A 12,907-nucleotide genomic window follows, 5' to 3' on the forward strand; every position below is an offset into this window, starting at 1 on the left:
TCTGAGCCCTATAAAAAGTATAAAGTTAAATAAGATGTGTGAAATTTGCACTGAAACAAAGGCCATCTTTTATCCCTTTTAACCTATATTTCTTGATGTACCTCCTCCCCTGAAATATCCCGTTTCCTTCAGCACTGTCTTAATTGACCTTCTCCAGCTTTTCCTCAGCCTTACACATTTTCTGTCACCTGAGGGGCTTTGTGTCAGTGGCATTTGTCATCGGCTTTGGACATGTATGACCAATCCTGCTATTATTCACCCATCAAATTTTGTTTGGATTAGAAGACCAGAGCCCTCAACCTTAGAGATAAGCCCCTTTTTATTGATGATGAAAAACCTTTAGAAAAATATTTACCTTCTAGTTGTCCTCCGTGCGGCATGTATTATTTTTGCTCAGCACGTGAATTTAGAATGTTGCAAAAATTCCTAAATGTTTGCGAAATAATGGTACCCTGGGGTACATCAGATCAGACTGTGAAGACTAGCGTACTTTTAAGGCAAAGGTTATTTATGCGAACTTTTTTTTTTATGACACAGGTTGTGTCAGTGCAGATGTGTGACGTTATGAATGAAATTGAGATTGAAAAAAGAAGATGCGAAGCTCAATCGGAAAACGTTACTTCTGGTAAGTGAACCCTCTTTTCTCTGGCCACATGAAGTCAGTTTGTTTTCAGAGGCTGCATGTTGTGATAAGATTATTCATGCTGTAATTAAAAACAATACCTAGTTGCTTACTTTCTTGAATGAAACTCAAATTATGTATGTTTAAATCAAATACTGTAGACAGATATCAAAGACAATGCAAGACATTGCAAAAATGGAGTGCTATTCACTGCTGGTCATTTGTTTTTCCAGTGTGGGTTATTTGCATTTCTGATGGTGTATTATACACTGTTGAGCCAAAAAATTATGACCACTCGCAGGTGAACCGAATCACATTGATCATCTCCAAACAAGGACAGATGTCAAGGTCTGGGTAGATTAGATGGTAAGCAAACAATCAGTTCTCGTAGTCAAGGTGTTGGATGCAGGAGTAAAGACCTGAGTGACTTTGAGGGCCAGATTGTTATGGCCAGACGACTGGGTCAGAGCATCTCTGAAACGGCAAGACTTGTAGGATGCTCCCAGTCAGCTGTGGTGAGTACCTACGACAGTGGTCCGAGGAGGGACAAGCCACAAACTGCTGACAGGGTGTTGGGTGCCCCAGGCTCATTGATGCGCGAGGGCAACGAAGGCTTTCCCATCTGGTCCAAACCGACAGAAGGTCTACTGTGGCACGAGTCACAGAAAATTTTAATGATGGTTACGGGAGGAATGTATCACAACACACAGTGCATTGCACCCTGCTGCGTATGGGGCTGCCTAGCCGCAGACCGGTCAGAGTGCCCATGATGATCCCTGTCCACCATCGAAAGTGCCTACAATAATCACACAAGCATCAGAACTGAACCTTGGAGCAGTGGAAGAAGGTGGCCTGGTCCGATGAGTCCCGTTTTCTTTTAGATCACGTGGATGGCCGTGTACGTGTGCGCCGTTTACCTGGGGAACTGATGGCACCAGGATGCACTGTGGGAAGACAACAAGCCGAGGGAGGGAGTGTGATGCTCTGGCCAATGTTCTGCTGGGAAACCCTGGGTCCGGCCATTCATGTGGATGTCAATTTGACACGTGCCACCTACCTAAACATCGTTGCAGACCAGGTATACCCCTTCATGGCAATGGTATTCCCTGATGGCAATGGCCTCTTTCAGCAGGATAATGCGCCCTGCCACACTGCACACATTGTTTGGGAATGGCTTGAGGAACATGATGAAGTGTTCAAGGTGTTGCTCTGGCCTCCAAATTATCCAGATCTCAACCTGATTGAGCATCTGTGGGATGTGCTGGACCGACAAGTCTGATCCATGGCGGCTCCGCCTTGCAACTTACAGGACTTGAAGGATCTGCTGCTAATGTTTTGGTGCCAGATACCACAGGACACCTTCAGGGGTCTTGTAGAGTCCATGCCTCGGCGGGTCGACGCTGTTTTGGCGGCACACGGGGGACCAACAGCATATTATAGGCAGATGGTCATAATGTTTTGGCTCATCAGTATGTTCCTTTCATATCAAGTTGCATCTGTCAGACACATGTCGGGCCATTGGACAAGTCATTTATTAACATTACTATCAGAAAACCATCCTCAGGGATCTGCATTGCATCATCAGATTTCAAAATTGGTTGCAATTCTGTGTAAGATTCCTCCAAGGATAAGTGACAAATATGTCAATGTATTAGCTGATCGGGTACCTAGAAAGCTACTTATTTATAAGGGATCTCCAGGATTATCTAAAATAGGTCATTTTTATTCAGAGTCTGTGAGAACATTGACAAAATGTGCCTATATTTGTTATAGGACGCTATGTGTTATTATTATGGATAATACTGATTATTAATATTGATTATGGGTAACATCTCATAGAAGGTGTACATGTGTAGGTGTAGATGTTAATATTGTATTTTCAATAGCATTAATGATGAACTTGTATTTCAAACGTGTGCAGGAACACCCACACACACACACACACACACACACACACACACACTCACACACATACAAATAAAATTTTATATATGTACTCATACAACTCAATTTCCATGGAGATATAACCATTATGTTACTGCATAGTAGCTGTTTTCTGTATAATAATAGTATATTATTTCAGTTATTTAATATCTAGCATGATGGTATATATATGTAAATGAACATTTTGTAGCTTGCATATAAAGGAAATTGATCCTACCCTCAATAAAAGTGTTTAATTTTGTTTTATCCATTGTATTATTTTTGAAGTACTGAACATAGATTTACTTTCATCACAGTGATGAATGTTGACATTTTTGCCATCACAAACTTGTCACACACTTAAGATATGTATGTCAAATAATTGGAAAGCATTTGATTATCAGAAAGAATTGAAGCTACAATGAGTGATGAAATGAATGTAAAAAATCTAAGCAAATTCTTGCACTTGTCAGTATTATGAACCCACACATCATCCCAGTTACCCATGCATGATGTTCGTTTTTTAATGACAATTACAGTTACGATCACTCCTCTGTAACCACCTCCCGAGGCTTGAAGTAAGTTCAACAAGTAAAAAAAAAAACTACAATTTCAGTTGTTGTATGTAGTGAAGACCTTGTTATTAATCTGCATACATCTAGTATTTGATGGCTAACTAGTTGATGACAGATAACATATTTTTTTTTCTTCGTAATGATACTATTAGATCAGTGTTTTTCTTTTCTTATCAACAGTGGAAACACACAGACATGGATAAATCTAAGAGATGTAAATAACAGCTGAAGCTGTGGGCTGAATATCATACACAGAAGCATCATATATATCTAACAGAAGCATAAAATGATGTAATAAAATGTTACAAGCTTGTTATTCAGAGGCTCAGTGATTATTTTGAAATGTAGTGGCCTGACAGTCATCAGTTTATGTTTGCCTGACAATATGCCATGCGTTGACATGTTTTTTTTAACACTATATATTTGTATTTCTTTGAAATGGATCTGAATGAAAATATGTCATAAAAATTTTAACATCTCCATAGGAGTCTCATTTTTTCATCAAATTCTGTTCAGCTGAGTTTAGGTTTAGTTGTTTTGTCTGTCCATTTTTTTTTTTCAAACCACACTTAGGTATAGCAGATTGAGATACATTTTAAATAATGGTGCTTCAGGATTTATTAAACAACACAAGATACTTGCAGTCAAAAAGAAAAACATCAACGACAGAGATAACAAAGATGTGGTGTTTAATTACGTGCATGTGCAAGGTACAAACATTTAGGCTCAAAGATCCATCTTCGGTGCTTAGGTTCGCATCACAGCAAACACTGTTTTTGATAACTGTTACATGACAAACAAATTAACGGGATAGATCTGTTTTCAGTTGCCCCATAATGGAATGCAACTGACATGGGCTTGCATAGGGGACAGTTACATGTCCAGATTCAAATGGACAAATGTGAATACCTTGTGTTGTTCATTGAAATTTTTGTCTCTTATGTATCATTATGCTACAGTTCAGCTGAGGTGCAGATTCATTTCGTGTTTTTTTTTTTTGGTATTCCTATGTGGATTTATTATCAGAGGGAATACAAGTGAGATAGAGAAAGAGAGCTCAGACTTTAATTTATAATTTATAATTTATAGTGGAACATGTTGATTGCAGTCATACACAATTACAGTTCTAAACAAGCAATAACAATAATTAAAAGTACACAGCATGCAAATTCGAGGAGATACAAAGTGAGAACCGTTGTAGACATTTACCACCAGGCATTAAGTGTGAGGTAAGAGCACTCTTATGGTGTTTGGCATACATAATTAGGACATAACTCTCTCCATCCATTTTAAAGAACTGAAGGGACCATGCCTTATAGCCCCATGTGGTCATTTTCCAATTGGCATACTAGATTAGTATGAGACATATGCTACCTGGTCTCATGGGATATTCATGTGTTCTGGGAATGTGCAATGAGGCCTTTGTCTAGCTAGCTTATTGGAAAAGAACATTTATCATTTGGAGAATGAAGACAATTATTTTCTGCAGAGACCATTGACAACTAATATTTACAACCACAAACAGGACAGAAGAAATTGGTTTGAAAGTAACAGTTGTAAGATTCTACATTTAATCTGTCAGGCTGGTGCACACACTGCACAGGGTGAAACCCCACCAGCATTATCAATTTTGACACAAAAAGCTGGTCTTAAAATTGCACCATCATCTGCCATGTTGCATTAGTCATATTTGAATGGCTGCATCATTTTAATTCTGCTGTTTTCAACAGGATTACTTTCCACAGGAGTACCTTATTATTTTCAGCATAATAACTTTCAGAGAAGATTAGTTTAAGATTACCTTAAAAAGAATTACTTTAACACAACTTTCAATAGGATTACTGTAAAATTACTTTCAACGGGATTACTGTAAGATTACTTTCAACAGGATTATGACTACTTTAACATTACTTTTAACAGGATTGTTCTCAGAACATGAGAAATGCCAGCTAGCTGAAATCTATCAGCAATGCATTCATCACATTGTCAAATGCACATTTATGTCCTCATGCTGGTGAGAATGAATTACCTTATATTCTGTGATTATCTAAATTTACAGTAGCTTCACGGTTTTAAAAAAAAATGTTAGCGCTACTGGTAAATTTCTGGTATGAAACCAAAAGAATTATCTGTTGATGCAAAAACACTATAGTCTCTTGTCTGCGTAAACAACATTCTTCAACTTCAGTTAATGAAAGAGCCGCTTGTAGCAGTTTGGCAGCCAAGTGGTTGATCCCCTTGCTCCGCTTCAGAGTGATGCAGAATTTTTAGCTGAATTACAGGCCAGTTGGTTTTGCCCATGCTCCTTGGTGAGCTGGTGAGGTAATGCCATCATTTTAATTTCTGCAGAAATAAATGGAATCTTAAATGTCAGGCATTGTGATTGTGATAAAAACAAGATTCTTGGTTTGGTAACCACGTTTTAACCATGAAGTCTAACCCATCAATTTGTTTCTACATTTGTGCGCCTTTATTAAGCCTAAACAAAGATCAGAAACAACGACAGCAGGCAGCACAGCATTTGGTTTCCCTCCACCAAACATTTACATAAGGCATTGCACACCTTAAGTGTTAATGTTGAATTGAAGGAAGGCAACCATGAAAACCTTGTACGTCAAATATTTCAGGATTTACTCTATGTATTTCTATATCTGGGTATTTGGACATACTTCTGTTTCAATGCAGATAATCTTCAGATCCCTTCAAATTGAGCAGAATGCATAAACTTGCCCGTCTTTTCAAATTGTTTGACCAAAAAGCTGAGCATATGATAAACTGTTGCTCTTCATTTTCAATATGTGATAGGGACGTGAGAAGCTGAGCACTCTTAGCTCCTCGATCAATGTCAATGACCCAGTGTTATGCTTCTAATTCCAAGGCCTGAGTTCAGAAATGTTTCACACAGGCTTCATTTCTCTGTTTTAACATTTCAGATTTTGACTTGTGTCAATTTTTCAGTCACCAGCAAACATGTACAGTATGCGTGTGGATTGAGCTGATCTCAGCAGCACCTCACAAAGCTTTTAAGGCATCTTAAAATGCCATGGACTGTGATGTTCTGCTGTCATATCATTTTTGCTCGGATGTCTTATTTCTGTCAGCTGGAGTGATCAACTTGCATGTTTAACCCGTGCAGCCTGGAAGGATACAGGAGCAGGTTAAACTTCTGACATCACTTTTAAAATAACTCTAAAAGTAAGCTTTGCGTCTCTTATGTCAGTGGACTTGTTTGCACAGTTTCTTGCTTTTGGCTGATTGTAGTTGTTGCTCCATAATTTCTTAATTATTGTCAGTTTCAGCGTGAGGATTAAGATCATCGTCATTTCAACATTTAGGCTGATGTTGGGGTTTCCAAATGGATTCATCTCGCTGTCTACATTTTAATGTTTTCACTCAGAATAACTTTGAGATAACAGTTGTTAAAGATGCCTTGCAAATAAATATTTGCAAGGCATCTTTAAAGTTTGTATTGTGCAGACCATGGGATATCAAATGCACTTAACAGTAAATGTAAAATTGAATGCAGTGCAGTCCACTTACATCATCTGTCTAGTTTTGGGTGCTTTTCTCTTTGTACACTGAGAAGGGAGGTAAATTCTTGAAACATGGAAAATTCATGTACACTACGCAATCCTTTATAAAATAAATTAATACAGATTAGATTCATTATTTTGGAGTGTCACCGCATATTTCCAGCACTGTGTAGGCTACAGTGCTATAGCACAGTCAAACCCTCCACTAAATTATCACCATCAAAACATTTTGAGTCATCTTTAATTATTGTTGAGTGTCTGTGACAGTTGCACTGTGAGCTGCGCACTGCAGTCATTTCGATCAAAAACTCAAGCAAAACTTTTTTTTTCTCAATGTTTTGGTGCCATGGTAATTGACAATAAATGGTATACACTTCATTTATATTCTAAACAGCCTTTTCCCACTAATTATGCATCATTGCACTTGATTTAGTATCATATTCCATGTGTACAATGAGCCCAAATGATGTGTTTACTACTTCAGTTTTACAAGTAGACTATTTAAACAGGGTGAGTATAAAAATAATTCTCCCCCAGTGTTTTTGATCACCATGTGCAGTTGATTCTTGTATTGTTTGAAATATGTTGACAGCCATACCACCCTGTAGCTCTTCTCTGCCTGATAGCTGAAGATAAGCAGGCTTTGCCTTGGTTAGCACTTCGATGAGAGACCATCTAGCAGAAAAGCAGGTTGTAGCTGGAAGTGTTACTGGAGGGCCAGAGGGTGGCAGTTGTCCCTCTATACCTAACAGGAGACCAATGCCCCAGAGCATTGATGGGGGGCATTGTGGAGACACTAAACTGAGGTCCTGGTTCTCTGTAGTCAAGATCCCATGGCGTTTCTTGTAAAGAGTAGGGTGTTCACCAGTCTAACTCCCTCCCTTTTCACCTTAGCTGAAGTTTGATGAGTGTGGGGCAGCAGTGTGACATCGTGCTATGCAGCTTGGCTCATAACCAAACGATTGCTGGTTCAGTTCCCTACAGGGGCATTCTCATTCTTGAGTAAGGCACTTATCCCCAGATTGACACAGAAAATAACCATCTCTATAACTGGAAAACATGTAGCACCTATGTAAATCTATTGTTATTTTTATAAATATACTAAATATTGTTCCTCAAGTGGTATGCCAAAATTGCTGGCTCAGCCAGCTCTTTTAACCATAAGATGCTTTCAGTGACACTATATACACTATATACACTGGTGCTTGCCCAACATAGGTGAAATTAGCCACTGCTTTTGTTCAGTCTTTTTCCTTTCTTTGGGATGCTCTCTTTTTTCATATGGCTGAAGAGTCTGGCTGCCTCATTAATATTGTGTGTGTAAGGGGTTCAGTCACTGACTTCTGAAGAGAAGGAGAAATACATAAGTTAAAATCAGCATAATATTAGAAAAATGAATACACTAGAGAACTGCATCATACAGCTATCTGATGTGGGTCTCTCATTTGCTTGTTATTCACATACTGATTAGCTAGCTGCAGAAAAAAGAACCACCAACACCTTTTTAATAGTCCTTTTACAGTAATGAAGGGAATCAGCTTCTTTCTTCCCTGCCAGTGTTCTAAAACCATAAATAGTGATTAACTGTGGGGCACTCAGTGTAACTGAATAGATATCTCACATTGATCTAGAGGCAAGCTTCCAAGTATACAGCTTGCTCAAATTAGAGCAACATTGTGGGGCACATGCTAATTTTATTTGCAGTAGACTTGGTTAAAATGACAACAACATGAGCTGGCAGGTTGGAGCATTGTGGCACTGAGGAGATGAAAAGGAAGATTTCAATATGGCATCATACCATCTGAAACACAGTTATGTTAACCACATATGAAATAGCTGTCGGTATGCTATAGATGTGTCTAACCTTTCCATCAAAAACAGTGTACCTCAAGAAAATGCCCTGGTTATTCAGTCAAGACCAATAAGTCACAAAGGCAGCAATCTGTTGGTGGTGAAAATCCACTACAAGCTCAGAGTGCCTGCTGCCCAAATTTGGATCCACTTATTGATCAACTGACGTATTCAAGGAGTGCAAAAATAAGTTTCCATTCACTGCCTATGCAGAGAGATCAGGAGAATAGTGCAAGTTGGCATGAGAGCCTGAAATTGTAGTTGAATTCAACTCAGCTGGAAGGAAATGGAGTTTTTTTTTCTGCTATGCAACTAATTCCTTGATGACTCATACTATTATTTCTGTTTTTTTTTTTTAGTAATTAGAACTAAGATATTATGTTCAAAATGCTATCAAGTACATTCTTGGTTCTCTGAATGGGGCCATGTCCCTATTTTTAGATCTTAATCACAGCCTTAATGGCAGTGTTAGCTTTTGTATTTAAATCACTCTGCTATCGTCTGTACACAGCTCACAAACAGTTCATAGTTTGGCCTTTCAGACTCATTTAATCTTGATTGTAGTAACAACCCAAGTAATTACAACGGCTCTCAAATCATCGTACTCGGAAGTCTCAAGGCAATTTGAGTTGAAAAATTAGTTCATGGCTTAGTCTGTCATGTAGATACTCAGTCAGTTACAACTCTGATAACATCCAAGTGTAAAATGCAATCTATTATAAATTATAAGTAAGTTTTTTCTTTCTTGTGAATCTATCTGTGGTATCAGTGTATTAGGGAATACTCATCCATGTGGTAATGGAATCTTGGCGTTTCTTCACCTGTCAGGGCTCCGCCCCCTTAAGCCACAGTGTTTTTGTTTTTCCCTGTACCTGTGCTTTTGTTTCCCTTGTGTTCCGGCCCCGCCCCGCTCCCTGCCTGGTCTACGCCCACCTGATCTCCTCATTACCTGCACCTGCCTGCCTGCTCACCTGCATCCTATTGCCTCGTTACCCCAGCCCTATATCTTCCCTGCTTGTCTCTGTCTTGTTGCTAGTTCGTTTCAGTGATTTTTCCTGTCTCGTCCCCGCATTTATTCCCGTGATTTGTTTGCTGTCGCCGTTCCTGCCTGATTCCTGACTTCGTTTTCTGCCTGCCGATTCGGATCTGTTTGACGCCATTCGCCTGCCTGGTTCCTGACTCTGCCCGCCCCGACTACCAATTCTGGATCTGCCCCCGGACTGCTTCCCCGTGTTTTCGAACCCTGCCTGTCCCTGTACTACGAACTGCCTACCGATTCCAATTATACGCTTGTATCCGTATACCCTGTGGTCCGCGTTTGTGTCCCGATCTCCGATCCTGACATCACCTCGTTGTCGCTTGTCTACATTTTCGATTGATGAAAGAATGACAGTACTTTGGAACAGGCTGTATATCAGGTGTTATATCAGAGGGCTTAAAAATAATGTTATGTTCATTACTTTTTGATTATGAATCAAATTAATATGAAATACACTATAACTGCAGAAAATTCCTTATTCTCCATCTCATGTTTCCGCAATATGTCAGTTTTTCAAAAATGTGCTTAGTCTATCAAACATCTGTCAAATACAGGCACTTGTCGCAAATGACAATGTGCAAAGTCCATTTTACTGAGGAGATATGGGTCAGACCAATTCAATAACAATTAATAAATGAACTAAGCTAAGTATGATAGCTACAGTAATTAGTACAGGGTAATAGTGGCACAAGGTGAGGCTAGGTATGACATGATGTAAATTTCAGTGGTATATGCAGAGAATTTTGCACAGCATGTTGCAATTAAACATCACCTGTTGTTTAAATTAAGCTATTTTTCAAAATAGCAACCTTAGATGAATACTAGCTAGCTGAACGGGTATGGTTTCACCAGCTACTAAAAAATCCTAAATAAAAAAGGTTAACTAGCTGTAGTATCTGGCAACATTTCTTAGTTTTGTGTCACCCTATATTCTTGTCACTAAAAATTCTTACCTCACTGCCAGATTACCATGTTTGCCAGACAGTTCTTGTAAAATCCTTCTCCATGTTTCTCTCCAGTGTTAACAGCTGAAGGGAAGATAACATCTTTTGAAGCAACTGTCGTGTCTTCAAAGTAATCACTAGCTAGAATCTTCACAATTTTGAAGCCAATTCAGGATTAAAGCCCTCAAATCATACATCACCTTCTTCCCTTTACCTTTTTATTTCACTGACAGTTACCACAGTGCACTCTGTACATTGTTCCTTACTAACACTTTATAAATACTCTGTAAGAAACAAACTGCCTCCTGATAAGAATTATTGTGGAGTCAGTTGATATGTAATACATTACGCAATCTTATACAGCAGTGCGTATTTAGTAATAAAAGGCATTTAGAACTTGAACGCATTCTTATTTTGAATTAGTATCTCACACCAAGTACAGAAACACCAAGCACAAAATGTTTTGAAGTATAAATTCCACCTCATGTCCTGCTTCTCATATAAAATGTGTTGAATCTGGATAATTGTCTTTACGTAAAATGTGTTGTAAATACCCAGCTGTAAAGGTGTATATTGTCGTGTACTATGCTGGAGTGTGGATCAGAATGTACTCGTAAAATCCCACCTCTTACCTCTTTGCAGAACAACTACATCAACACCCATTTGTGTGTTTCGGTGCTACACCCTAAACAACCCCAAGTGAGGTAACCCTCTCCTGGAGTTACGTGTGCTAACATGTCTTACTCACAAAAGAAAATATGTCCTGCTGTTTTAAGTACCAAACACTTCACAGAGTCCAATATAACTTCTCCATTCCTATATACCACCAGGCCTAGCTTAGCTGGGAAGTGTAGGCAATCACTCAATTAACCAATTGTTGAATACCTACACAGACTCTCATGTTCTTACGCACGCAACATTGCCACAAATGAAAGGTCTGTAACATATTTTGTTATCAGTATTTTGCTAATGAGCCCTTTTTCATAAAGTCATGGAATGCATCCTGATATTTGAGGTATTATTTGCATCGCTGGTGAAGGAATTTATGAAAATGATGTGCAATTATGCATCACATCTGATGATCACAACTTTAACTGAGGTATACCTATACAAATAAATTGCATAGTGTATGTCTGCTGTTGTTGCACTTAGTAGATGTACAGCTTTTTGTGATTGCCAGTGGAGGTTTAGGAACCAAGAAATATATTTGATCACATGAGTTCGACTAAATTTGTTTGATCATATGAATTTGACTGAATTTGCTCATGGGACCTGAAGCTGTACCAGGATTCACCAGCAATTAATGGGGCTTTTCAAATGTTTGAGAAAACCAAACGGCCTCGAAGCTCATCATGTCTCCATGCATGTGTACCATATAATGGTTTCGTCTCCATCATTACATCAACCTTTACATCATGTTACCACCTGACAAAAATCTAATCTAACTTACACATTATTTCTATTAACAACTACCTGTCCAGGTGTTGTACATGATACTGTCGTACCTGAATATTAATGCTCCTCATTATGAAATTTGTCAGATTATTCGAATTATGCAGGTTTTGACAAACCTTTTCTTTTACAGGTCTGTGGGCTGTATGTTTTAAAAGGCAGCACACACAGAAATTGCACTTCTCACTGGTCTGCTGAAAAATTCACCTGATTATGATGATACTCTATAGATAATTTTAAGCAATTTTGGTCTGAGACTTCTCAGCTTTTTATTGTCATGCATGACTATCTTGTCAGCACACACATGGTGGCGTTACCTTAATTAGCTATTGCACATTCAGTTTTAAAGACATCTGAATCTGGGTCACTGTTCCCTATTGTAGCTACTGGGTGATTTATTTTAAAACCAATCATCGTGTGGCATTAAGTTCAAAATCACCACCATGTGTCATGTTTACATGAAAAACATGTTACAGTTCTGCTTCTTCCACTCAAATTTCACACATTGGAGGGGTGAGGCACGGCTGGATTCACTCATCTTATTTTTCTCATGCGATTAAATTAAGTTTTCGCCCTGCACACTTCCCTTTGTTGGAGTATCTCAAGGCTCTGTTTTGAAGCAGCAACTGTTCCCTCTCTAGGTCTACTTTCTGGGTTCTCTCAGCTGCTTATCTCGTGGTTTCTCCTATGACTTGCAGGTGGTGTGCAGTTATTTGTGTCTTTCCCCCTCTGATTCTCATATTTTCCAAAGATGTCTTTTGGGTATGTCCTGGATGACTTCCCACCATATGACACTGAGCCTTGCCAAATCTTATCTCTTGTGTCTTCCTTCTCCTTCATCTACTTCTTGAACTTTTTGTCTCTCTGGAGTCTGTCACTGTCTTCCCTTTCCCCTGTGCTCAAAACCTAGGTATGACCCTAGACACCTCCTTGTCATTCTTTCTGCTTAGTTCAATTCAGATTTTTTC

The 12,907-nt window shown here is 38.8% G+C and overlaps 1 protein-coding gene across 1 annotated transcript in view; it reads left to right on the top strand.

The window, feature by feature from the left end:
* The first annotated feature begins 528 nt into the window (after positions 1-528).
* vipr1b (vasoactive intestinal peptide receptor 1b) overlaps positions 529-12,907 on the top strand; it is a 51,815-nt gene continuing 39,436 nt past the window's right edge. The window contains exon 1 of the mRNA XM_036553979.1: positions 529-625. Within this exon, the coding sequence (XP_036409872.1) occupies positions 529-625 (97 nt within the window). The remainder of the gene's footprint in view (positions 626-12,907) is intronic.

This window comes from Megalops cyprinoides, chromosome 2, assembly GCF_013368585.1.
Source record: "Megalops cyprinoides isolate fMegCyp1 chromosome 2, fMegCyp1.pri, whole genome shotgun sequence".
NCBI classification, from domain to species: domain Eukaryota; kingdom Metazoa; phylum Chordata; class Actinopteri; order Elopiformes; family Megalopidae; genus Megalops; species Megalops cyprinoides.